Consider the following 27,857-nt stretch of genomic DNA (forward strand, 5'->3'; position numbering starts at 1 on the left):
GAATGTTAGTACTTAAGAGTTTAGTGCAAGTAGAGAAGAGCAAGGGATCCGAGCTGGGACCACCAGGATTGAACTTCTGCCTCCACCACTGTTTGCTCTAACCATGTCAAGATTGCTCACCTATCTTGGTCTGATCATCTAACAAGTGGAGTTGGTAATGCTCTACTCTATCAAACCTAAAACATCATTGAATGTGAGATACAACATTATTTTATAAACCAGTGGGAAGGAAAAAGCCATTCTTGCAGTTAAATAGCACACAGTTAATTGTAAAATGCAACTGCAAGAAATGTTAACATGTGAAAAATGGTTTATCCTTGAATCTCCACAGTAACTAGGTACAATGATGTCTACTTATCAAAGAATGATAATCAGATCAATGAAATCATTGGAACAGAACTCAGCATGTAATTCAAGAAGGAGTAGCCATCATGATGATTATTGATACTGTTCATAAAAGCAGAAGAGGTGCATGTTTGGTTTTATTGCCAAACAGTAAATTAGCTAAAGAGCATACAATTATTTTTAATATAGTTACCCTTTTCAGAGGGAATTTGAATAGTTATACTTTCCAATATTGCTTTGCACCTATATTTTGAATTTATATGACTATATTTATAAATAACATTCTGAATATAAGATATGGTATAGCAACATAGTAATGTATGATGTATATATCATATACAATATATAATATATAATACACACATTTAGTATATATGATATATAGAGTATATATACATATACATACATAATACATATACACTTAGATATATATTATTATGCATAATATGTATATATACTTCATATATTATTGTATTAATATACTATTCTAATATTCAGAATATTATTTATGAATTTATTATATACTAATGCATATAGTAATATATGATTTTTAAGCCTATTTTAACCATCATATCTTTAAGTGATATCCTATCAAATGGAGAGATATACAAGTGAAAATCTTGAATTCATATCAACTAGACAATAGCATTTTCATACTATCTGTAATAAATGCATTGCCTTTCAACATGAATCATACATATTATTAATTCATATAAGCAAATACAGAATTTCAATTCAAGAGAATTCAATTGGAGACCAGAATTAAAAGCAAAGTTCAAACTTGGAAGTATTAGCTACTCTGTGATATAAAGATGTAGGTACATAGATACAGATATCTATATCTACATATATTAGCACAGGGATCCCTCTCTGTAACTCTGTTAAAATATTTTGGCTTTCATATGTTCTTCCTTTGCTCAGTCTCAATTTCAGTGGTTTAAGTTCTTTGTGAAACATACAATTTTGATACTTCAACTATTCCTTTCTCCAGGTGATAAGAAGAAAGATACATCTCCAAAGAAATAAAGCAAAAGATTTTTTAAAAAGCTTGGTACTTTTACCACTAGTGTATGTTTACTTTATACAAAAAACCTTTTTTATTCTTCTAAATTATAATATGTTAAGAGCAATTATCTCAGTAGTATGAAAAGTACATTCAAGAAATGCTTGCTAAGAGAGAAAATAAATAACTACAAGTTTACCTCAATTCCAGAAAAAATTAGATTTGGAGAATATTGCACAATTGTTCTGGTGTTATAGGCACTGTCCCTTTTATTTCTCACTGTCAGGCTAACATTGAACTTGTCATTTTGAGACTTGACAATAAGCAGGCCCTTTTCTTTGGTGGATACATCCAGAACGAGGTCTGAGATACATTTTTCCTTATTTCCACAATCTTTGGCAAAAGGAATCTGAAACAGTAACAAGAAAGTATTTTTGAAAGTGTAGTTATGCATTATTGAAAATTATGTATCTTTTTATGTAACAGAAATTACATGTATCAGAAAAAGTTAAGCAAGTCATAATGAGGATAGATTGTACTGCAGAAATTTTAAGAAATTTTATACTTATTCTTGAAATCTATAGGGAAAGAATAAACTTTTACACATATATATTTTTCCTAGTCCTTTTAAGAATGCACAGTATTTATGGCTATTTTCCACTAGCTTTAGTCTGTCAGAGAAGGTAAGAATTCTAAGATAGTAAAGCCACTCAACACCAATTATAAGATTTTCTATTGAAAAGAATCAAATACTTAGGAATATAAAAAAGCTAGGTCTAGAGGGTGGGAGAATGGTCACACCATGTGTCTGGGAGTCCTGCTTGATTCTTCTTCACTAAGTCTCCCCACACCCACACAACGCAGCCAATCTCCAAGCACTGTCCAATCCACCCCCCCTTCTAAATACTGCCTAAATCTTTTCTCATCCCTCCTCTTCCTCTCTGAACTAAAGTAATAGCCTCTAGCTATTCTCCCCCACCCAGTCATTTCTCTTTGATCATTTTCCATATTGTGGCTGAAGGAATCCTCAGGAATTGCACATCCAGCCCTAACATTGAGCTGAATTAAAACTTCCAACAATATTGCATGGCTCATATAAAAGTTTAAAAAGTATGCTGTGGCACCAAGTCCTGAAGGATCTTGCCCCTGCTTTGGCCTTCAGCCTCAACTCACATCACCTCTCCCCTTGTTATTTAGTTCAAGCCACAAAAATGAGTACAATTTAGCTTTTTTTTTTTTTTAATATCTCAGGACCTTCATATATACGATCCCCTCTGCTTCCCTGACTAAGTGGGATGGAAAATCACCCACACCTTCAGGTCTCCACCTAACTGTGTAGGGGGCTTTCCTGGACTCCCCAGACTACACAGAAGTTCCTGTAGTGCTCTGAAGTTCTCCACAATTTAATTACTACCTAAAACCTTCATGTTGACAGATTCCTAGGTTTTACTGCAAGCCCTGTGCCTAGTATGTATAAGACAAGAAATCTATTTGGAAGGTAGGAAGAGAGTAGAAAATAGGTGCATGAGGAAAACTAATTCCTCATCTTGAATATTTCCTCTACTGGTGCTGCATGGCACTCTCCTCCATCTCTGTTCCCTATTTACTGTCAGGTGTGGGGCATTGAACTCTGAATTTGGAAGCAGGACCTGGGGAGCACAGCTCAGTCCCTTCTTGTCTATTTGCCTTTGGGACAGCAGTGTGGACAAGGGAAGCATACATTCTGATTTACTCCATTTGCAAGTTTTACAGGTGGGTCCCAGTGAAGAAGGCCAGAGATGGGTCCACAACACTGTCACTACTGGGTTATCTATGATCTGAGTCCAAGGTTTACTATGAGGGTACCCTCTCTACCTAAACTATGCCCTGCAACTCAGTGCTCCCTAGGGTAAAGGGGGGCATTTCTTTTCATTGGTCCTGAATCATTTATTAGTTTCCTTAAACTCCAGCAATAGGAAGTTAAAGGGTTAGGAAAGGTGTCTAATTAATAAATGTAACATGATATATATAATAATATGACATATATAGATATATGTGTTTCAAGCTTTTTGCTAATACAGTCACAAGTAGGTGCTCTGAATTTAAAAAAATCTGACTTACGTATTCATGTACTGAATTTGGTAGAGAATCATCAAGGATTGGGCCATTTTCTGGATCAGTAAGATTAAAATCCAAAGTTATTCTCACAGAATCCTGAAAGTCATGCTTGTCCTAGAGTTTGAAACATAAAATATGTCACTGGTATCATACTGACCAGACATTCTAATCTTTAGCTTTTTCTGCCCTGTGGCTTACTAGAACATTTTTTTTAGAACTAATTTGACAATATGCCTCATCAGACTTTTGCTTTGATGGATGGAGATGGCCTTTCTGCTTTGACAAGGGACACAGCTGGAAAGCAGAGGTTTCAGAATATAACCAGTTGACTCACCTATGGCTCCTCAAAGGGGTCTGCTGAAGTAATGGGATACAGCGTACCTTGTCCCAGGTCAGAATATACTACCTTGATCTGCATGCATAACAATGTCATTTCTCTTGATACCTTGAACTAAAAAATCAGTATGTAATACTTCTAGGAAAGTCTATCAATTTCAGAAGGGCAAACTGCCTTTAAATGGACTTATATTTTATTTTTATAATATATATACATATAAAATTTTATAATGCAAATTGATATAGAAATGATGTGAATATTATTAATAATTCCAAAATTATCACTAATAATATTTTTCATTTATAGTGTCCAAAATTACGAGTTTACACATTATTTTCAATACTTATTTAAGGTGAATAACTATTAGGTTTTTTATTTTATATTGGCTTAGTTGAGCCTCTATGGCCAAATAACTTTATTAAAGTAACACAGAATGTGGGGAAGTTGGGATAGAAATTTCACCTGGCTAACTACAGAACAAGTGTTAAAATGTCCATTAAAATCCACAAGAATTTTGGAAATTTTGAAGCTAGTTTGTTTCTTTTAAGGTACTTGGGTACCTGGACATGGTGTAGATACTGAACTTGGGAACAAACAGACTGCAATTGTTTTTAGGAGACTGGTGGCAATGCCATATCTGTCTTACGCACATGGAATTTGACACAAAGTTTTAACTCCTAAATGTTCAGTTTTGATGAGCAACATCAGAGGGATTACTCCAACTTTATTTTTTTCAGATCATAATATTGATCTTTATGTTGATAAAGTAAGTTTATTCTGATGTCTATCATAGGTCATACTGGCACAAAAACCATTGAGGAAGAATAAATGTGGCATACCAGGATGCACATTTTCTGTCACTTTCCTCACCCTAACTATATTTTTCTAAAATATTTTATATAAAAACATGAAGAATATGAAAGCCAGTCACAGGTTGGAAAATCAGCCTGTATCCTTTGAAACTACAAGGTCATGATCAAGCGTCTAAGTCTTAATCTCTGTTACTCAAATCAGTGTTTCCTCACTACCTTCATTCTGCTTTAGAAAAAAATTATTATCATGTACACTTTAGGAAAATGTTTAAGAAACTCCCACCCTCGGTTGAGAACTCTCCACATATGCAATACCACAAGAAAATACATTTAAAATGGTACAAATTGGCTTATCAGCCATCTCTAGAGATTAATAATTTGCTTTCCAAACCTCTCTCATCCACTGAAACAGAAAGAAACTGAAGTAGCACAAACCCTCAGAAGATTAAAAAGAAAATAATACCAATGGACCCCGAAAGCATATGTCCCAATTAATAGTCTGCCCTCAGGGCAGTTAACCACTGATCACTGATGAGGTCCAGAGAAGTCAAGTGGTATTTTCAAGTTGAAAAAAGGGAATGAATGCAAGAATGGAAAGAATAAGGGAATGAGAAGTCCTCATTCACGATTCATCGATTCTTTAATATATGGATGTCTGATACACACAGGGAAGATTAAAGAGTTTCTTATTTGGAAACGACCTGCAATTTTTATTTATTTTTTCTGATGAAGGAACAAGCAAAATGAAATTTACTTTATGTTGTCTACTTTGAAATAAAATATTCAGAACTTGAATGACTTGAAATACAACATTTATATAATATTCTAGATTTGGAATAAGGCAGCTATAATATATGATTTACTTGCCAACATGTAGAAGGAGTGCCTAGTACATTCTGATCCTTGAACTGTGATGTTTCGTTGAATCTTTCTCTCCTGAGTTCCAGAGAAAAAACTTCGTGATATCTGTCTTAGTGAATCTAGGGTGACACGATACTGCATATCTATAAAAATAAAAGAATAGACAAAAATGTTTATTTAAGAGTGATTTTCACAATTCAACTCATTGAATAAATATTATAGAAATATCTTTTGAGCAATTAGTCAAACAAAAAAGTTTTATTTTTTGGCATATTCACATTAGTGTAGTACAATGATATTAGCAGTCAAGAAGACCACCCTGAGGAGCACTATAGAACTGTTTACTCATGGCTGTATAATCAATGTGATCCTGCAACCTGTACATGGGGGAATAATAAGAATTCATACCCCATTTGAAACAAATGTATGATACTTGATATGTCAAGATCAATGTAATGTTTTGAGCAACCAATAAATTTCTGATGTTTTTTTTTTAAAAAGACTATACAGCCATAAAAGTGATCAAACAATAGTTAACAATAACAACAGAGAGATATCTCCCAAATACAGTGTGATTCCACTTATATAAAAATTTAAGAATAAGCAAAATCAATCTGTGGTGCTACAAGTCAATATAGCAGTCACTTTAAAGAAGGCAAGAAGCACTGTGATTGGGAAGAGTTCCTAGAGAAGCTTCTGGGGTGTGGTATATTCTGCTTTTTGATTTGCATGCTGGCTAAGTGGATGTATACACTTTGCAATATATACTGCTGTATACTTGGGATTTCTTCATTTCTTACAACTATGTTATATGTTTAAATAAAAAAGTTTTATGTTTAAAAAAAGAACTTTTTTCTGATTTCATCATGTATTGAATTATGCTTACTTATGATGTACATATATATGATGTACATACATATGACATACATGTATGTGATGTACGCATTCACATGCATACCCACCCACCCATCTAATTTATGTCTGTATTTACTTGATTTTCACTCAAAATATTAATTTAGAAATGTTGGAACACTGTTTGGAATACTGATCATGTAATATTTCAATAGAGATAAAAGACATTAATGGTATTATTACCTTTTTCATAAAAATATGTCATTTTAGATTATGTTCAAAGCACTATTAAATTCAATAAAATAAGTATATATAAGTGAAATCTTGTACTTCATATGAGGACTACAATCCTTATTTGATTCCTTAATTGTTTTACAGACATCAAATAAGATGAAATAATGTTGCATATGAAAACCTGAATTGTATTTTTGCATTACTATACCTTATTTATCTTCTATTCAGGGGACTATTTCAGAATACATGTGTACATATATACAGCAAATTAAGAAAAAATGATTTTAAGGATGAGTGGTTTTTCTCATTAATTTGTCATTCAGATTGCAGAGTAAATTACTCTTCTGTAATCAATGGACTTACAGCTTTGGCTCCAACATATTTCAATAAAATTTCAAACTTCCTTAGAAAGTATAGAATGCAGAAGGAGAGGGATGCTCAGGCTGACATGATCCACCTGAGAAGCCCACATATCATAAGTCTGACTCTAAAAAACTAGTGTGACCTTCTCAATAGAAAGGAACAAGTAGTTTGAGTTCTTTATATACCCTGGAGATTAGTGCTCTATCTGATGTGCATGTAGTAAAGATGTTCTCCCACTCTGTGGGCTCTCTCTTCACATTGTTGATTGTTTCCTTTGATGAGAAAAAGCTTTTTAATTTGAATCTATCCCATTTATTAATTCTTGATTTTATTTCTTGTGCTTTAGAAGTCTGGTTAAGGAAGTCAGGACCTAATCCGACATGATAAAGATTTGGGCCTACTTTTTCTTCTGTTAGGTGCAAGGTATCTGGTCTAATTCCTAGATCCTTGATTCACTTTGAGGTGAGCAGTGTGCATGTGAGAGAGAGTGGTTTAATTTCACTTTGCTGCATATGGATTTCCACTTTGCCCAGCACCATTGGTTGAATATGTTATCTTTTTGCCAATGTATGTTTTCAATGCCTTTGTTTAGTATAAGATAACTGTATTTATGTGGGTTTGTCTCTGGGTCCTCTATTCTGTACCATTGGTCTACAAGTCTATTTTGGTACCAACACTATGCTGTTTTGTTATTATAACTCTGTAGTTTAGTTTAAGGTCTGGTATTGTGATGCCTCCTGCTTCACTCTTCTTGCTAAGGATTGCTTTAGCTACTCTGGGTCTCTTATTTTTTCCAAATGAAATACATGATTGCTTTTTATATTTCTATAAGGAATGTTGGGATTTTAATTAGAATTGCATTAAATCTGTAAAATGCTTTTTGTAGTATGGCGATTTTGACAATATTAATTCTTCCTATCCAGGAACATGGGTGATCTTTCCATCTTCTAAGATCTTCTTCAATGTCTTTCTTTTTTAAAAAAAAAAATATTTATTTTAGTTGTAGGTGGACACAATATCTTTATTTCATTTTTATGTGGTGCTGCGGATTGAATTCAGGGCCTCATACGTGCTAGGTGAGAACCCTACCACTGAGCCACAACCCCAGCCTTTCTTTCTTTAGCATTCCATAGTTTTCATTGTATAGTTCTAAAAATGCTTAACACCCCAAAAATAAATAACCCATTTAATCAATAAATGGGCTAAGGAACTGAATAGATACTTCTCAGAATAAGATATACAATTGATCAACAAATATATGAAGAAGTATTCAACTTCTCTAGTAATTAGAGAAATACAAATCAAAACTACTCTAAGTTTTCATCTCACTCCTGTCAGAGTGGCAATTATCAAGAATACAAGCAATAATAAGTGTTGGTGAAGATGTGGAGGAAAAGATACACTCATACATTGCTGGTGGCACTGCAAATTGGTGCAACCACTATGGAAAGCAGTATTGAGACTCCTTAAAAAAAACTTGGAACAGAACCATTATTTGACTCAGCTATCCCACTCCCAGTCTATACCCAAAGGACTTGACATCAGAATACTACAGTGACATAGCCACATCAATGTTCATAGCAGCTCAGTTGAGAATAGCTAAATTATGGAACCAAACTAGATGCCCTTCAACAAATGAGTGGATAAAGAAACTGTGGTACATATACACAATGGAATATTGCTCAGCATTAAAAAAAGAATAAAAATTATAGTATTTGCAGGCTAATGGATGGAGCTGGAGAATATCATGCTAAGTAAAGTAAGCCAATCCCAAAAAACCAAAGGCCAAATGTTCTCTCTGATAAGTGGATGCTGATACATAATGGGAGGGGGTTGGGGAACTTTTATTGGGGCAAAGGGGAGAGAGAAAAGGGGAAGGAGCATGGGGGCAGAAACACTGGTGGAATGAGATGAACATCGTTACCCTAGGAACATGTATACACACATGGTGCGACTCTACATCCTGTACAACCAGAGAAATAAGTAGCTGTGCTGCAATTGTGTACAATGAATCAAAATGCATTCTGCTATCATGTAGAACTAATTAGAACAAATTTTAAAAAAAGAAAAAAAAAAAGGAGTTAAGTACGTAGGTCACCTGCAATATCAGTCTTCCCCAGGAGGGGGCAGAAGAAGGGAGAGGATTCTTTGAAAATTGTAAAAACAAAAAAACAAAACAGACTTTTTTGAAGTCCATTTCAAATTGCTGCCTCTGAGTTGATATGCCTGTACCAAATTCTACTGTGTTTCACTGTGCCCCAAAGTACTTGCTTAAATAAGCTTACCAGCTTGGTAAATTGAGTCTTCTTTGGACTTCAATTTCGCATCAAAACATATTGTAGCATTTATGCACACTGTTTCCTTTCCCTCCATATGGCAGTTTTTCTTTTGAATATTCACTTTATTTGGTTCAAACTTCATGGTAACTTTAACTACAGCCACATCTCTGGACCTGCAAACACATAAACAATGGAAATCACTCACACCTTTATGCATTTCATGAATGCTATCAAGTTGGCAGTGCAATGTGACAGCATCAGAAGAGTCTCCTTTGTATATCCTGAGGAATCCTTTCCTCTAATGAGTCATAGATGGAGAAGAGAATGTATCTTATGTTCTGTGGAGATCCAGGCTCTTTTAGAAATATCCTGGGCATTTGGTTTAAAGTCTTAGGATCTAGATTTGCTTGTAATGGGAAAAAAGTAAAATGAAATGCCCGGGAAAGAGCTCAGAACCAAAACAATATTTGGGGGATCTCTAAGTTTGTTTCCCCAATTTGAAATGGTCCAGAGGTCCCTAGAAAACTTGTGGGCCCCAGTTAACCTTCATCTAGACTAAGAGATTTGTCTATTCTTGTGGGTTCAGCTGTGCCTATGTCTGGGAAGAAGAAGCAGAGTAACACTTGAGGCATTGTGTTAACCATGTGTGTTATTTCACTTAAATCTTAAATTGACTTTGACTTTAAGAAGAAAAACCATATAGTACTCCATTCCTTCTCCATGTTTTGCTTTTCCCAGTCTCAATTATCTGTGGTCAAACATGGTTTTCATTTTATTTTTTTGATAGTTTTTAAACAATTTATTCACTGGAAACATGAAAAACAGAAATGCATAAGAAAATAGAAATCACATAATTCTGCCTCAGCAGTAATAGCCATGAACATTTAGTACCCTTAATGTTTTATTTATTAGCAAAAGAATAGAGACTTATGCAAATGCATACATATATGCATATATAAACACACAGGTCCTTCTTACATATATACACAAGCATTTATATGTGTATAGATATATACATATATGTATATAAGTGCACATTTTTGTTTTTTGGTACTGGAGATTGAACTCAGGGGCACTTAACCACTGAGCCACATCCCTAGCCCTATTTTTGTATTTGATTTAGGGACAGGGTCTCACTGAGCTGTTTAGTGCCTTGCCATTGCTGAGGCTGGCTTTGAACTTGTGATCCTCCCATCTCAGCCTTCCAAGCTGCTGGGATTACAGGTATGTGCCATTGTGCCTGACTGTGCTTGCACATTTTAAAACTTGTATAAAATATCAGCCAGTTTACCCTTTCATCAGCAATGAATGGACATGTCTGGTTTCCTGTTTAGTAGTATGGATTCTCCAGACATGAGGCCACCTTGACCACATTCCACCCTATACATTCTTTCTGCTTTCACTAGATCTTTACAGTAGCTATGGCTCAGTCTAGTCCATGTGACAGGACTCTCGCTATTTGAATGTTTTTGACTACCTCTATTCATCATCTGCCATTTGTACTCAGATTCAACCCCTACTTCAGCATTGCAAAACTTGCTCTTTATGTCCCAGTATCCATTTACTTTATCTGCTGTCAGTACAGCTGGGGCTATGACAAGGACTGTGTGTATTTCTGTGAATCAGGTAAATGAATTAAGATATGGTTATCCTAATATCTGTATAAAACTCAAAGTTATTTATACACATCTTCCCCCAAACAGAATATCTATTTTATTGTCAAGTATATAATAGATCTCCAAATTAAGAGCTCATTCTATTTGTTCCTTTAATATAGCTTCTCTGTTTTTTAAGATTCAATGATTCCTCCAACTTATTCCACTGAATAATTTGTATTTGCATGACAGAACATAAAAGGAAGTAGAAGAAATTTGTTATGGCATGAGCTCCAGTCACAGTCTGAGCTCTGGAATTATTTGTGAAATACTGTTGGATTAATCAGATGTTATAAAATACATACCAAAAGAGGGCAGCCCCTCCAAGGCCCCCAATAGTCACATCAGTCAGACCATCACCATTTAAATCCATTTCTCCATGGATAGACTGGCCAAAAAATTTCAGTGTCTTTCCATCCCCACCTGATGGAATACGCTGTGAAAATCCCAATGGAAAATTTTATGTTAGAGTTTGTGCAAAAGAGCTTCAAATAATCTGGGAATTTATATTGGTTAACAAATATTGAAATCAAACTTTTTTTGCAAAACAGGAGGCCCCTCATGTAGTGACAAAAGGAAATATTCAGAAGTTCCCAAAGGATATTGTTCTTTTTATAGTACAGACAGAATCATTTCAGAATGATTGGCATCACAGAGAAGGGAAAAGATTATGTAGTATCATCTTGTATTCTCAAGGGAAACATCATGATTAACTGACTCTCCTTTCTAGTTACTTTTTAATCCCATTGTACAGAGATAATTAAAGGCAATGAAAATCTTGAAAAAAACCTATTATAAAAGCAAGTAGGGGAATGGAGGATTGTTCTAGGGGTCAAGTTGGGTTCATTAAACTTTGTGTCTGGTTATAAATAACATATTCCATCAAGTACATTGTTCAATATTCAGTCTTTTTTCTTTGGTGTGGATACCAGGGATTGAACTCAGGGACACTTGGCACTGAGCCACATCTCCAACCTAATTTGTATTTTATCTAGAGACAGGTTCTCATTGAATTACTTAATGCCTTGCTTTTGCTAAGGCTGGCTTTGAACTCACCATCATCCTGCCTCAGCTTCCCTAGCTGCTGGGATCACAGGCATGTGCTATCATGCCATAATTTGATATTCAGTCTTTTTTACTGTGTGCCAAAAATTGTCCTAAAAGTCAAGGTCACAATAGACCAACTCCACTCACATGTATCCTCAATGTAGGTAGAAGTGAATATTGAGCTGATTTGTTTATATCACCATACATAGATATCTGCGCTTCTTGACTTAGCATTGGTATATGATGATAATAATTTAATAAAGTCTGCTGGCAAGGAGGCAGGACAGACCCCCCTCTAAACTTGGAGTGTTATCATCTTCTTGTTTTTTTACTTAAATAACAGAAAACAAGAAGCCAAATATGGCAAACCAATTGGAAACATTTCTCATGCTAAAAAATTGTATGTCCCATTGGAAAGTCTTTCCACATTTTTCAGCAAACAAATAAGGAGATGGTTTGGGAGGACTTAATTCCATTTGGTTATCCTGTACACAAGCAGCACCTCTGGTTCCCATGGAAACAAGTAAACACATCCTCACTTGTTCCCTGGGAAAGCATTTTGCTGATAATTAAATGAGTCTAACTTTAATATTCTGCTTTGTTATTTTTGTTTAAAGATGCATTTTGATTTACCACTATTTTACAAAATAAATTTCTTATGAAAATCTGTTCCACTAAATGACAAAATATCTTCTTTTTTCTTCTTCAAATGCCATTCCATTGAATTAGCAGGATTAATAATGAAAGAATAAAGTTGTGGAACAAAAGAAAGATACCTCTTCCTGCATTTCTTGGTTTCATCATGTCCCAATGGTTAATAATGCCTGTCTTTAGTAAAGTATTTAGTACCATGACGATTTTTAACAGAAACAAATCATTTATCATATGAATAGAAACTTTGTTACTGAAATAACCCTTTGGTTTGTTCACTATTAATGTCATTATGACTTTATGAAAAATTCAACACTTTACCATATATAATAGATTTTGAGAACCCTCTTGACTACAGAACCAAGGAGACCACTCAAATGCAAAATTAAATAAGTAATGTTATGATTTCTTTTCATGGCACATAAGCTAGAAAGTTTTATTTTATTCATGATTAATTATTCAATGACTAACCATTATTACAGAAAAACAATTACATTAGAACTACTTCAAAATCTCTTGTTTATGTACCACATTAAGCATTTCTGTAAATTAATATTTTTCTCATGTATGAGGAAATTAAATTAATAGATTAGAGCTATTAATGGATAATAAATTTAAAACAGGAGCAACAGGAATCCCCTGCAGATTAAGCCCTCTTATACAATTTTCTTCCAATGAGGATTATTTACAAGAAAATTATAGACCTTCAGAAACTCAAATTTATGTGATGAAAATATGCCAATTTAATTCACAAATATAAATTTAATGACATCTTAATTTAACAACATGAACACTAAATATGAAAACAATCTCACTCTTACCTCCTTTATTGGCTAAATCATAATTATTGTTCTCTTATTCAGAGAAATACCCTCTCTTTAGGATCAAACACTTTGCAGATATTAAATAGCATTATTATGAAGTGTTCTTTTTTGTTTTTGTTTTTTTGCCATTTCAAAAGATCAAATCCTAGAGATATGGCAAATAATAACAGAAAAGAAACCAGATAAAAGTGTGAAATGAGAAGGAATCATTCTTAAAAAAACAAAAACAACCCAAAACTCTCAGGAGAGAATTAGAATTGAGTTTCCCAACAGAGTGAGAAGAAAGAAATCAAATAGCTCATTAAGTAGCCAGGCAATGCCACTCAGCATTGGAAGGTGGGAATTCATTCGTAGGTTTGACTTCTTACTTGTGCATACTCTTTCCTTACAGTCTTCCCTCTACCATGATAAATGTAGACGGCTCCTGCGTGATCGTTCTCCAGCGGAGCCCCTATCACGACGTCATTAAACCCGTCAAGATTGAGATCTTTTACAGCAGCAATCGCTGTTCCAAAACGAGCCCCGCAAGGTTCATTTTTGTTTTCTTTTGTGCATGAGTTGTGCTTCAGAGATGAACAGCAAGTCTGCTTAATTGGTTCCAGGCTCATTTGATATTCAAATCTTGTCTGGAAAAAAGATAAACAGGATACTTATGGATTTCTGTCACTACTAGAGCAGATTTTTAAAGTGCGTGCCAAATCAACACTATTAAGAACCATCTGTACATTACTAGTACAGTTTGTAAAATTTCTTAAAAAGTGAAAGCAAAGTTGGGGATTCCAAAGAAGAGATTGTAGAATTATCAGAAAGAAATTTAAGAATCTCTTTTTAACACAATCAAATGAGTTTGTAATAAATAGCATATTTTCAAATCCAAACAACTGATTTTTTTATTCCTCAGTTTCTTCCAAATTTTGTGCTCTTTTTCTCTCTTCAATTCTCCCCCATAAAACAAAGAGGAAATACATGCTGTTCAGAAAGCAACTTTCTCTAAAGCTGCCTAGAATGTGTGTGTGTATTTGGGGGGCGGGGGTGGAGGCAGGGGCAGAAAGCAAGGACAAAGTACTAGCCAAGGTGCTCAAGAATGTATTTTCTTCTTCTTCTTTATTACAAAACAAACAAACAAACAAACAAACATATTTTCTTGGAGGAGTTTTTTTTTTTTTTTTTTTTTTTTTAAAGTGACTACAGTGTCTTCTGGGAAGCATCTGATGTCACTGATTTGGATCTAACTACCTCTTTTCTACCGCCCAACCCACTACATCTCTAATGATACTCAACGATGAATATAGTTTACAGGTGGATTTATTTAGCAGTTTAGTGAATTTTATTTTCATCTTTTCTATCCTATGTATTCTGATAACAAACCAACCAACCAACCAGCACTTCATATTTCCAAGCAGAAAATATCTAAGGGTTGGAATGATTTAATTAAAATTTAAAATATTCCTTTCAAAACAGAGTTTGGTGAGATGAACGGGAGCTAAAATCTTTGCTCATTTTTCTAAATTGAATGAAAAAATCAGAAATGCATTATTCAAAATTGAAGAAAGGGAAAAAGGTTTTCCTGGGTTTCAGATACCAAATTCAGATACCATTACCTGATTCAGAATATACACGTACACTTTTCCTTGTTCTTCTTTCTCTGTTCCCATGTACATGGGAGCCCCAACCAGAAGGATGTCAGTGTTAGAATCTTTATCAATGTCAACTGTAGTTAAAACACTACCAAAATAGGAACCAATCTAGGGCATAAGACAAAACAAGACAGCCCGGTTAATATCAGACATTCTCAAGGAAGTTAAAATCTGCATTTTTCTTACTTTTTTTCAATCTAGAACATGATTGATGTTTGGTTGACAAAGGAAATGAAATATAGAAACTGGTTGAGTATTTTTTTAAGCTAAAGAATATCAGTCTATCTCATCTTTGAGTGCAAATAGATGTCACTGATTTTATAACTTAAAAGTAACAGAAAAGATTTTCTTTAGATTTTTGTCTTTCTCCACAAATCAGATAGATAATACTACAGTGGCTTTTTTTTTAAAGGAAAATGGATAAAGAGGAGAAGGCATTCTAAAATGGTTTCATATATGTTTAAGTATAATAATAGGAAATTATGAAATAAATGCATTAAAAGGAGCTGACTGGTTTTGGAATACTGCAGGGTATTTTATCTCATGGTCTTAGATGATTATCTACTTAACAATGGGTAAGTCTTGTCCCAGCAGTTATGAAAGATGCAAAAATATGAAAGGATCACAGGATCCCCTTGCAGCAATATATTGTCTCTTTTAAAGATAGAGATCTGTTTGGGGGAAAAGCAAGGAACTCACATTTCACATCTAAATGCTTAAATCACCTTTTAAAATATGTTTAATATTTGACATTCTTAGTTCCTCTCTTATTGACACTTCCCATCCCAGATTCTGTGCTTTCATTTTTGCTCTTATGATTCTGTTCCTATATCACCAATCATCCTTTCTTTTCTTCTTTGCTAGTCACATCCCCTAAACTTTGGCCTCCCTGAGAGCCCAGATCTGAGGTTTCCTTTTTATTCCCTTACCCTAGACCACCAAAGCTTCCCAAACATATTCACAGTATAGTGTACATTTCTTTCTGTTATCATTCTTGAGGCTCAAATTGTGCATTTCTAGACATTGATAGACATATGGATATGGTGAGATGTACTTTTTATGGCTTTTGAAGGTAATTTTCTCACAGACTTGAAGGGCTTAGAAGGCTTTTCAGTATTATATTGATCACAAACATTTAAAAAATATAGCAGATTCTGTCAGCATCAGGTTTTTATTCCCCATGCTGACCAGGGTTCCCCCACTTTTTAGTGTTTAATGCCCAGCAGCTTTTCTCATTTACTTTACCTTACTAACATCTGTAAGCATCTGAATTTGTGCTTATTACTACAAAAAACATATCAAAATCTTAATACCATTTTTTAAAACTTTTTTAAAAAGTACCACAACTGTTTGTTCTACTGGAGCCACATTTCTCTTATATTTGCAGGCCTAAAACTGAAATCACTCATGATTTAAATCATTCATGCTATTTTCCTCTACTCAAGTAAGCAGTTTCCCATAAAATTTTATACTTCTTTTCACCTGTAGACAATTAACAGAAAGATAATCGACGGAAGATGTCATCTAAAATGCTTCATTTTACTTTCTCAACTCCTCTTTATTTGTGCCTATACCTCTTCCTTTTCCATGTTTGATTGTTAACATCTTATTTTAGGTTCTTGCATCATCCTTAAATCAGGACGACAGCTTCATTTTTATTGCTGATGCATTTTGTGAGCATGAATGTGGCAAAGAGTTGATAAAAACACTTTAGCCTGGTATATGAGAATCTGACCTTTGGTGTACTCTGAGATTCCCCTGGGAACCAGCTGAGGATAGGATTCCAATTATATTGTCAAGCATCACATGGTGGTGAAATCAAGCAATGGCTGGAATGTTGTATTGAGGTCATGTGGAATCAGGAGTGAACTCTACCTGATAGAGGTAACATATTTTGGGCTTCTTTGGGTGGTGGCTCTGTAGCTAGCTTGCCCTTTACAGACACCCTGTAAACTATGTCTGTGCTACTGTCATAAAGAATACTAGCTCCCATGAAGAGAGGACTTTAGAGCCAGGGCAGTTGTAGACCTGCCTTGTATAAATTTGTAGCACCTGGGCTGTATGTTGTGCTGGTCTAGTTTACTGAGATAAAATACCTACTGAGCCCTGAGAAGACCCCCCTTGAGGACTGCAGAAAAAAGTTAATAATTTCTCATTGTAGAACACTTGGAAAATTCAGAAAACTATAAAAATAGACAAACGTTACCCAAGTTATTAAAATCCCCCAAACAGCAACAACAACAACAACAAATATCATAGATAGATGCTATTCTTTTGGTCTAAAAAGTACTATAAGTATTTATGTTTGCCTATTGCATGTATAATTTCTTAATCTAATTTTAATGTAATTAGTGTAATCTAATAACAATTTTCCAATTTGTGTTACAATCAATTTCCCAATACTTTGGGGGTATAAGTCAAACTTTTTAGTTTGTGATTCAATGTTTCACACAATAAGGGTCCCCATTATCTTTTTAACATTCTCTTTTACTTCCCTTTCTACTTATCTATATTTTATCTTTCCTTCTAGACTCACCCCAAATTCCATCACTTATTATGGCTTTTTACACCAATCTTAACTTAAAATAGTCTTTCTACTTTCTGAATATACTGTCTATATCCCTGGCACTTTTATGATTCTTAATGTTTTAGATCTCTTTTCTTGTACATATTTTGCAATCTGCATCTACCCCTATTATCTCTACATCTTATCTTCACTTCCATCCATCTGCAGTGTTTATGAGGCCAAAGGTACAGACACGGTTACATCTTTCCAAAGAATCTAATAGGTAACCCTGCTTACGGTGGATGTTGACTATGCAGGTATTGCTTTTAGAACATTTAGAATAACAGAGACATACATGGAATGTGAAGAAACTAATTGGAAACATATTTCAAGCTTACCTGTTCTCCACTGAGTGTCTGGAGAATCTTGATGTCCCCATCTTCCATTCTGTAGATAACAACCTGGCCTGTGTGGTTGTACCGTGGCTGTCCAGCAATATAGAGGACACCTCCAGGAGCAGTGGCAGAATTTACTGTGTAACCTACCAAAGAGATTCCAGACATATATCTGGCCCCTTAAAGTCTGCATGTAATATGTTATGAATGATTTCAGATTGTCAACTTACGGAGAATCACTGATCTATTTTTAAATGGATTTCTGCTTTTCTGAAAATAATAATTTTTAAGTGCACATAAAATCTTCTTTTGGTTAGAAACTTTTTCATTATCTACCACAACAACTTTGTTCTGGAAAGGTATTCCCCCCAATCTCAGTTTTTCATTGTTTAAAGGCACAAATGATATAACAGTGATGATAGAAAAAGAAAAAAAAAAGGTATACAAAGTCCCTTACCATTCCTAGTTCACCATTTTGGAATATATCCATTATATTCTATTTGGACATAAATATCTGTGCTGTAGACATTAATGATAACATACTGTTAGGATTATATGAAATATAAATCTTTATTTCTTGGAAGCCTGATTTTAAATTGTAACTTAATTGGTGAATATTATTTCTGAGAGTTCAAACATAAAGTTATTGAATTTACTACTTGACCATTCCCTGATGGAATGTTGGAATTTAGGTGGTTTTTGATTGTTTGCTATTGTACTAAACTTGCAAAAATAAATATTTATTTACTTTTATTAAACTTAAATCATTGAGTCAGCATTACTGTCTGCATTTTTAAGCATTTATTAAACATTTACTTACTTTTTCTATTTTTGGATTTTTTCTTGACAGTAAGTTTAAATAGATTACTAGATCAAGTTTTTAGTGGTTCTTATACTCTTTGGCAAATTGTTTCCAAAAATTTCTATTAATTATTTATTCTTATGAACAGTTATATGGGACACAACTAGTCTTGGGAATACTTGGGAAATCTCTCCAAGTATTCTGACTTATTATGTAAATTTTAAAATATTTTAATAGTGTTAAACATTATCTAACAATAGTACGGTGGTAATTTTAATTTGTGTTTGATTATTAGTGAGCTAGTTTTTCATATGTCTGACCATTCATCCTTTTAGGGGCAGGTATTAAATTCAGGGTTTTGTGCACGCTAGCCAAGCATTGTGCCACTAAGCTACATCCTCAGCCCCCTTTTTAAAAATTTATTTTGAGACAAGGTCTCACTAAGTCACCCAGGCTGGCCTCCTGCATCCTTCTGCCTCAGCCTCCCAAATGGCTGGGATTTCAGGCATGCACCACCTCACTTAGCCACTCTATTTTAGTTGAGTTTTCATGCTCTCCAAAATTTGGAGTTGTTTTTTCCCCCTACTTTTACATTCATTTCCATGTATTTTATGTCAAATTTTTCCTGAGCCGTAAGTTTTTGATTCTTGTTTTTTCTTCTGTGTAATCTATTATCCTGGTTTAAGTACATTTGTTTTGTTGCAGTCAGGATTATCTCATTGTGATAGAGGGAGATTATAAATGGGTTAATCCAACCATGAGCTCTGTAGACACACCCAGTTCATTTGGGTGTTTTGTTCACATGGATGTGCTCAATGACCAGGGAATCTACCCATAAACCCTTGAGTTCAGCTTTACCATCTGCATTTTTAAACATGCAAAGCAAAATGTCAGCACTCTTTCTGGGCATCCACCTTTGATTAGGCCCACCTACGAATGGAACCATCATAATGATGGAATAATGCACAATGGAATTGTAAGGTAACTTTTCAGATACTTGGTGTCCTTTTAGATATGCATACACATGATGGCTTGGGAAGTTTTATAGATATTCTTAAAGTAAAGAAGAAGATACTAACATCTTGAATTGCATGATTTTGTAGGGCTTACTCGGTCAAATGTATAGCAAACTATTTTGAGAGATCACATCAGGCCATTTATGGGAAAGAACTCGAATTTCGACTGTAAGTTAGATGATTATTATTTTTGGTGTCAAGAATTAGATTTATTCTTTCTGTCATTAGAGAACAGAGCTAAATCAATGGGTAAAAATGACTTTATGTACATGTCAACTCTCCAGAAGGAAAAACTGTTCTAATAACCAGAGCTGTTCATTAGTGGTGCAGGAAGCAGATTGTTTTTCAAAATTCCATAGAACAGCATTTCCAACAAAAAAGACCATATTTCTAATTTACTCAACAAGTATTTCACTATAAAGTATTAGTTCTACTTTGTCTCAAATTTTTAAAAGAGGAACAGAGGTTTTGGTACCACTTAATTCTTACAAGTGCTGAGGGAACACAATTCCTTAGACATATTATCTTTTGTGAGTAGTTTTATCACGTTTTCATTTGTTCATTTTTCTTTGAGTTCTTTTCTATTGTTATATATAACATAATGCAAAATATTCTTCAAACACACAATGTATTATTTCTATATTACTAGTGGCAATATTGCTTAAGAGTAAGAATTTTAGGGTCATGTTTATGCATACATAAAATAGAAAAGGAGATGTGCAAAACAAAGACTGCATTATTTCCTGCCATTCTACTAAGAAATATGAAGAAGGGAGTGAGATAGTGCAAGGGTTTTAAAAATATGTTGATTATTATTACTTTGTGTGATTTTCAGAGCTGTGAATACAAATGGGTAAATGACTCTTTAGAAAACAAGTTGAAAATTATGTTTGGGACTTGGAGTTGTACAATTACTTAATTAACTCTAATAATTTGCACTTGATAATGGAAAATATTGGCTTATAAATCACAGGGACAGTAACTACCAGTAGCTTTTTGCTGGGGGCTCAAGTGTTCAAAGACAATAAAAGGAAAAGAAAAAGAGACAAATGTAGCCTAACTTTAATAAGGCAAATAATTATAAACATTCATGCTTAATATTGCTTCTTAAAAAGGAAAAGCATAAAATGAAAGGGGGGAAAAGGGTGGCCTCGTCCAATGCATGGATTTATGAACAGTAAATGAGGTCAGCTCCCACAATTCACTCTTTGGAAGAAGCGTGAGAAGCTGGTGAGGTCATGGGAAACAGGCATGATCTGTCTCCATTCCACTTCTTTGCCTCACGTCTTTCCTCTTCCTTTGGAATCTGTCTGGCCTGATTAGAAATCAGCAAACTGTGGGTGGAGGAACACAATCTCATCTGCATTCTCACCATTAAGCCCACTTACTAAGCATATATTAAGCACATATTGAGGCAGTTTGCTGAGTTACAGAAAAACAGCCACATTGATGGGCATTGTGGCTCAAGCTTGGAACCCCAGCTACTTGGGAGGCTGAGGCAGGAGTAACACCACTTCAAGGAGAGCCTCAGCAACTTAGTAAGACCCTGACTCAAAAATTTAATAAAAAATTTAAACAGGTCTGGGAGAATAGTGCTTGCCTAACATGTGCAAGGGCCTGGGTTCAATCTCTAGCAGAGAAAAACCAATAAATAAATAAGGGTATGTGACTATATCCTGAGAGAGATGTTCATTAGCTTCCATTCCTACTTTGTTTTGATCAATATTGATTCCAGAGGATTTTTTTTCATACAGTATCTAACTCTTGCTTTGCTTCCTCCATTAGATTTTTCATGGTCTCACTGTTTGCAATCTGTATGGATTTTAAAATGAAATATTCGATCTCTTCTTAATTTGCAATGTCCATAAGAAAACATCTTGAAAGCCTCATTCCAGATTTAGAACACTGGGAGAAAATCCTACAACACAAGCTATTCACCCACATATTTTACTGAGTTCTTTTCTATTTTGAAAGACAGTTTACATATATCAGACTTTATGTTGGCAAAATATCATGCACTCTAAATTTTGATTAAGCTAATAAAATGATTTGTGAAACAATATGTATCATCTCAGCACACTGTAGGAAACATGCAAAAAAGTTCATATATAGTTATATGTACAGATATGGCTGGTACTTTTCTCAGCTTTATTGAAGTATAATTGGTAAGAGGGGACATATAAGTATTGTAGTCAGAAATGAAGGCTACTTTAATGTTTTCTTAATTGTGATGATATATTTAAACGCTGAATTCTCTAATTCTTCTTTAATCAACCAATAAATCAATAAGTAAAGCTTTGGAGGAATAACAGATTTAGGATTCTAACAGTTTATTTAGTTTTAAGGACTTTTATCATATAAGCATAGCTCAGAATACCAAAAATTCTGGATTGTTAAATTAATAATTAAATATGTGAACTTCCTAAAAGTAGAGAACATGTCACACTTGTTTGTGGACTTCACAAAATGTTTTTAATTTTCTAAATATCCAGTACTTAAAAGTTGTAATATCAATGTCAGCTACTGTTATTATTATATATAATATACCTGTGTTAGTTTTCTATTGCTTCTGTGACAAATTACCACAACTTGGTGGCTTATTATACTACAAATGTATTATCTTATGATTATGTTAGAAATCTGGCAAAGTTCCCCCAGGCTAAGATCACAAGTAGCCAGGTCTGTGTTCCTTTCTGGAGGAAAGGTAGAATCTGTTTCTTGGAGCTTTGTAGCTTCTAGAGACCACATATATAACATGTCTGGTGGTCCCTGTCCATATTCAAAGCCAACAACATCGCCTCTCTAACCATTTTACATAATTCTAGCTCCCTGAGATCACATCCAGGAGATGTTCTCTGATTTTAAGAACTTGGTTACCATGGGCCATGCCAGATTTCCTGGGATAATCTTTCCGTCTCCAGATTCTTAACTTAATCACACCTGCAAAGAACTTTTTGATTCATAAGCAAACATATTCCTGGATCTGTGAATGAGGACACAGACATCTTTGTGAATCATTATTCTACTTATTACAATGATAGTAAGATGAATATTTATTGTATAACAGTACATACCAATAAAACACCTACTGAATATTAGCATCTGTCAGGCATAGTATTAAGCACCTTATGGTCATTATTTAATTTAATCTTTTTTAATAGCCTAAATTATATATCAATTTAATTATTGCCACTTTATAAATAAACTGAAGTGTTGCTAAGGCCATAGGAACAGGGAGAGACAAATATCTACAGCTGAGAGCCATCTTTAAATGACAGCTTCAGAACTGTATCAGGTCTTTAGTATTATGGCATTACATGGCATATGCCCATTACTTTTATTTTGATGGGTATATAAGATCCCAATAAATGGATTTACTATTTACTTCATTATTCCCATTTTTTGGACATGTGGGATAATGCTATTTCCTCTAATACCATATATATTAATAAAATGAAAATGACTGTTTACATGGCATTCTTAAATGTTGGATTTGTTAGGTTAGATTTTCAGAAGTGAAATTTCTGGGTCAATATGTTGTGAACTTTTTATTACTCTGTAAACACATTGTCAAATCCCTTTCATAAGGAGTTGTACTGATTTATGTGCTACTCATTATATTTGAGGGTAGTTGGTCTATAATTCTTCTATCTAAGATAGGAAGCAGTTTCTGATTGAACTGCTTCTTGATTCCAAGGCATTTCATGTTGAGCAGTCTCATAGAATCTTTCCCGAATTTACATCACAAACTTGCCAAATTTCAAAGATGTACATTGTATGATTTCTTGTCTCACCCCCAATTTCTTCAAGTTATGGAGGGAGAGGGAACTTTTGCTGGAGTGGTTTACAGGTCTGTATTCTCTAAATAATCTTTTACTGGAACATTCTAGTTTATAATTTTACCTTTGAAATATGTGATGATAAAAACAATGGGATATTCTAGCTGTTGTCTGACCAGGGTACAATGTAATGAGATTTCTATAGGAAAGAAGACTAGACTTTCATTAATGTGGCTCAGAGAGTAGTCACATTGTCACTGCTGATCACCATCATATTTTTAGTTATCTGTAACACAGGCTTTTATTCTTTTTATATCCTCCTACCTCTTTAATAGGTGTTGTTAACTAAGGAGGCATATGGGAATACCAGTAAAAACCTGCCACTCTCCTCGTAAAGTAGAAAGGAACTGGCTTATGTTGCTAACAAGACTTGCTCCAGGACAGAAAGATCCCTCAGAGGAATGCCAACAGACTAAAATGTGAGCACTTCAAGGCTAAGGTATTTGTTTACTGCAGCATTCCCAGAACCAAGAACACATGCCCCGGGGGCAAAAGAGGAGCCAGAAAAACATCTGCCAAATGAGAGTTGGGAAGGCACACCCAGAGGTGCCATTACATCCCACTGTTCACTGAGATCTTCTTCCATTGATGAGGATGCCCCCTAGCACCCCTGGCATCTCTGAGCCTGGTACAGATCCTGAATAAAGTGGTACCATATATATTCTTCCTTGTGACTAGAAGTCATTAGAAAGCAAGAGGAGGTTACATCTATGAGAGAAGAAGTTATATGATGAATCAACTTAAAATTCTCTGTGTCTCTGTGTCTTTTTGTCTCTGTCTCTGTTTCTCTCTCTATGCATGTGTGTGTGTGGGCACTGGAAATTAAACACAGGCCCTTGTACATGCCAGACACGCATGCTAGCCATCCCTTTTTAAGTTTTTACTTTTTGCGATTGGGTCTTGCTGAATTGCCCCAGGCTGAACTTGAGCTTAGGGTTCTCCTGTTCACCCTTCCTAGTAGCTGAGGTTATATTCAAGAGCCATTGTGCCAGGCTAAAATTCTCTTTTTAAAAATTAAAACTATATAAAAAAAAACTAATGGTAAAGGTTATGAAAGAGAATATGGGAATCTATTCTTCAGAATAGAGAAGTTAAGGTCTCTTTTTCTACCTACTCATTTTCTGTCCATAGTTCTTGAATTTAAAGAAAATACCAGGCATAAAGAGACCTCTTAAAGTGCACATAGCCTGAATCATTCCCTGAACTACAGGGTCCCACTGAGAAACATTGACCTCCAGGTTCTGAAACTTCAACTTGCTAAGGCTCTTCAGAAGTCTTAAACCTTTTATGGATTCCTTAAAATATCTAATTCTTTGAGGTGTTGTCACTACATGGTTTGCACCTATAGAAATACAAGCAAATAGCACTAAAGATTAAAACATTTAAAAAATAAAAAAATAACCTTCTGTCAATTGCCTTCAAACATTACCTAAATAAGAAGCAAGAGGTTCATTCTTCTTGGTAGATTCAACTTTAAAGGTTGTATTTTGAGGGATTATGATTTGATTAGCCTTCTGCATGACCACTGTTCCATTCCAATCATAGGCTCCTACTGCTCCAAGCATGACCCAGTCCTTATACACAAACAGAGAAAGCAATAATGTTTAATATTTAACTACAAATGGTATGTTTTCTAATCTTGCCTTTTTGCTTTATTTTGGGTATTCTAAATCCTAAATCTTAGAAGTTTAAGGAATTCTTGCAAGACTCTTGATTATCTTAACACTGAGAAAAAGACACTCCATGTCTGAAGCAAATAAATTAAGTATTTTGTTTAGCCAGATATATGATTACATAATACAAAGCTCAGACTAGCTGGTTCACAATTATTAGTAACATGTAATGAGTTGTGTGAGACAATGTTTTCCTAATAATAAAACTGTGAAATACCATTTTCCTACTTGGATTAGAAAACATCCTCACGGTCTGTATAACTGCTCATGCCAGAAACCACAAGTAGAACTTGTAATACTGATGGCTGGGTGTTAATTTGAGGGGAGGTAATCTAGCAAAAAGGTATTTCGTTTACTGCCAAGTGATCAACATACCTGTGAATAATGAGCGCTGAAGCCAGTCTGAGACATTTCCATTTCAAATGAAGCTGCTGACTGGTCTGATGTAGCTATAACATAGGAAAAGATCAGCATAAGTAACTAACAATGCCTTTTAGTGCACTGCTGACTTGCAGGTCCCAAAGGCCCAGTAGAGCCCGATATCTTATCAACCACAACTTTTAACATCTCAGACACTTTCAGTAGTACATTTCTCAACCCAAAATTTCTAGGTTGAGCTGAGTAGAAGACAGGTTTGTGAACCAACTCCCGGCTCCATTCTCGTTCAATAGCTTCCCCATCCTTGCTGGAAGACTGAAGAAACTTGCATTCTTACACTGCAGCACACTGTGTCTCCTATATGGCTTTGGGTTCACCTGGTTAAAGTTGCATTACAGAAGCGGGAAGCCTTTTTCATCCTTATGACCTGGAGATCCTGTGTAGGCTAAACTTACTTGATATTTTACAGGGCTGAAAAAATTTTATTTACATATTTAAAGAGGTGTCCAGCTCCACCAGTCCCACCCACATTTCAGGCCATAAAACTGGCCCTAAATGCATAGTTTGCATTTATTATATCTCTGGTTATGGGTATCACTCACAGATCAGGAGGGGAGTTTTTTTTAACAGGGCTCTAGGCCACATGCAGCCTGATCATGTACATTTCAAGGATCCAGTGCCCACTTTGAAGTGCTTCACTGAAATGCAGAGACAATACAGAGCATTCTCTCCAAGTACAATACTCCCAAATTATTCTCAAATACTCAGGAACCCAAAGCCACAATTTCCTGAGGGAACCAAGGGAATGTTGATTTACTTGCTTCCAGTAGGGAGTTACTGATTCATTTGGCTTTAAGGATAAGTTTAAAATAACATTTTTTTTTTTTAAAGTCAGTCTATCCTCCCATTGAGGCATGAGAATAATCAAATATGTGAAATGAAACACATTTACTATTTATTTACTGGTATCAACAAATTCATTAGTAAATTGCCTTTTATGGGATTAGATTAATGGGATAATCATTAAGAATTCAAATCTATCATTTTAATCTCTAGCACTTATTGTCCTCTCAATGACTTTAAGTTAAACATGTTTTTTTTTTGTTGTGGTGGTTGTTGTTTTTGGCACCGTGGGTTGAACCAAGGGGCACTCAACTACTGAGCCACATCCCCAGCCCTCTTTTTTATTCACGTTCTCACTAAGTTGTTTAGGGCCTCACTAAGTTGCCGAGGCTGGCTTTGAACTTTTGATCTTCCTGCCTCAGCCTCCCATGCTGCTGGGATTACAGGCATGAGCCACCACACCCAGCAAGGTAAACATGTATTCTAATAGACAGAGCTCAAAGGCAATTCCTCACTTATCTTTGCAAGACCAACAGTAAGAAATCAGCAGCCAACTGTGCATGTTTGCAGCCTGCACTGTGCTGCTCTGTTTGAAGCTGAGAACCAGGAGAGAGAAGCTGTGTGACACTCCACTGGACATATTGGCACCATGTAAGAGCCTGTCCTCTCTCTCTGAGCTTCTGACTTTGAACCGCTCCCTGTTCTGTTCTGGAGGTTGAGCTAACCACTCTGACTCCTGCACAGTTTCTGGTTAGGAATTGCATCATTTTACCCAACCCTTGATAGGAGAGGGAGACATTAGACCATTTCCTGCTTCATTAGGCAAGTACTTGGCATGCGTGCCTCATTAGGTGGCATTGTGCTTGGCAAGCAGGACCTCCATAATTGTAGCTATTTACCCTGAGAAGATAAATGTTGACAGGAAATGGATGTTTCCCAAGTAACAAGGAAAAAGGCCACTTCTGATCTCATTATGAAAAAAACAAGAAATAATCTAGTCAAAATACTGGTTTGGGTTAGCTTTTATTATGCAACAACAAAGATGTGGAAGATGTTTTTAGTCTGTGGAGTTCCTTATAAAACACTTTTTATTTTTACACATAGAGACTTCTTGGAATATACTGGGCACTCCTATGTGGAACTTGTGTGGGTAGGCTAGAAACAACCTGAAAATGTCATTTCAGGGAAATTGAGCCCCACCACCCCCGAGGATTTGGGATTCATTTCTGCCTGTACTAGTTTATAGTTACTTGCTTACTTAAGAAAATATATAGAAATGATACTATATTTTTAGCTATCTAATATGACTGATAAATATTAAGTTATTTTTACAGATTGTTTGTTGGCCTATGGTTGTTAAAAATTAAAAGTGCAGAATAACTCAGAAGGCCTTACATATTTCCTTAAG

The 27,857-nt window shown here is 34.9% G+C and overlaps 1 protein-coding gene across 1 annotated transcript in view; it reads right to left on the reverse strand.

The window, feature by feature from the left end:
- ITGA1 (integrin subunit alpha 1) overlaps positions 1 to 27,857 on the reverse strand; it is a 162,081-nt gene that overhangs the window by 29,014 nt on the left and 105,210 nt on the right. Inside the window, exons 10-19 of the mRNA XM_081303635.1 lie at positions 25,604 to 25,677; positions 24,985 to 25,129; positions 17,902 to 18,044; positions 14,962 to 15,105; positions 13,729 to 13,986; positions 11,144 to 11,274; positions 9,190 to 9,356; positions 5,462 to 5,598; positions 3,449 to 3,559; positions 1,548 to 1,757 (exon numbers count right to left, since the gene is read on the reverse strand). Of these exons, the coding sequence (XP_081159761.1) occupies positions 1,548 to 1,757; positions 3,449 to 3,559; positions 5,462 to 5,598; positions 9,190 to 9,356; positions 11,144 to 11,274; positions 13,729 to 13,986; positions 14,962 to 15,105; positions 17,902 to 18,044; positions 24,985 to 25,129; positions 25,604 to 25,677 (1,520 nt within the window). The remainder of the gene's footprint in view (positions 1 to 1,547; positions 1,758 to 3,448; positions 3,560 to 5,461; positions 5,599 to 9,189; positions 9,357 to 11,143; positions 11,275 to 13,728; positions 13,987 to 14,961; positions 15,106 to 17,901; positions 18,045 to 24,984; positions 25,130 to 25,603; positions 25,678 to 27,857) is intronic.

Source organism: Spermophilus citellus (genome assembly GCF_964194105.1).
Source record: "Spermophilus citellus genome assembly, chromosome: 1".
Classification (NCBI taxonomy): Eukaryota; Metazoa; Chordata; class Mammalia; order Rodentia; family Sciuridae; genus Spermophilus; species Spermophilus citellus.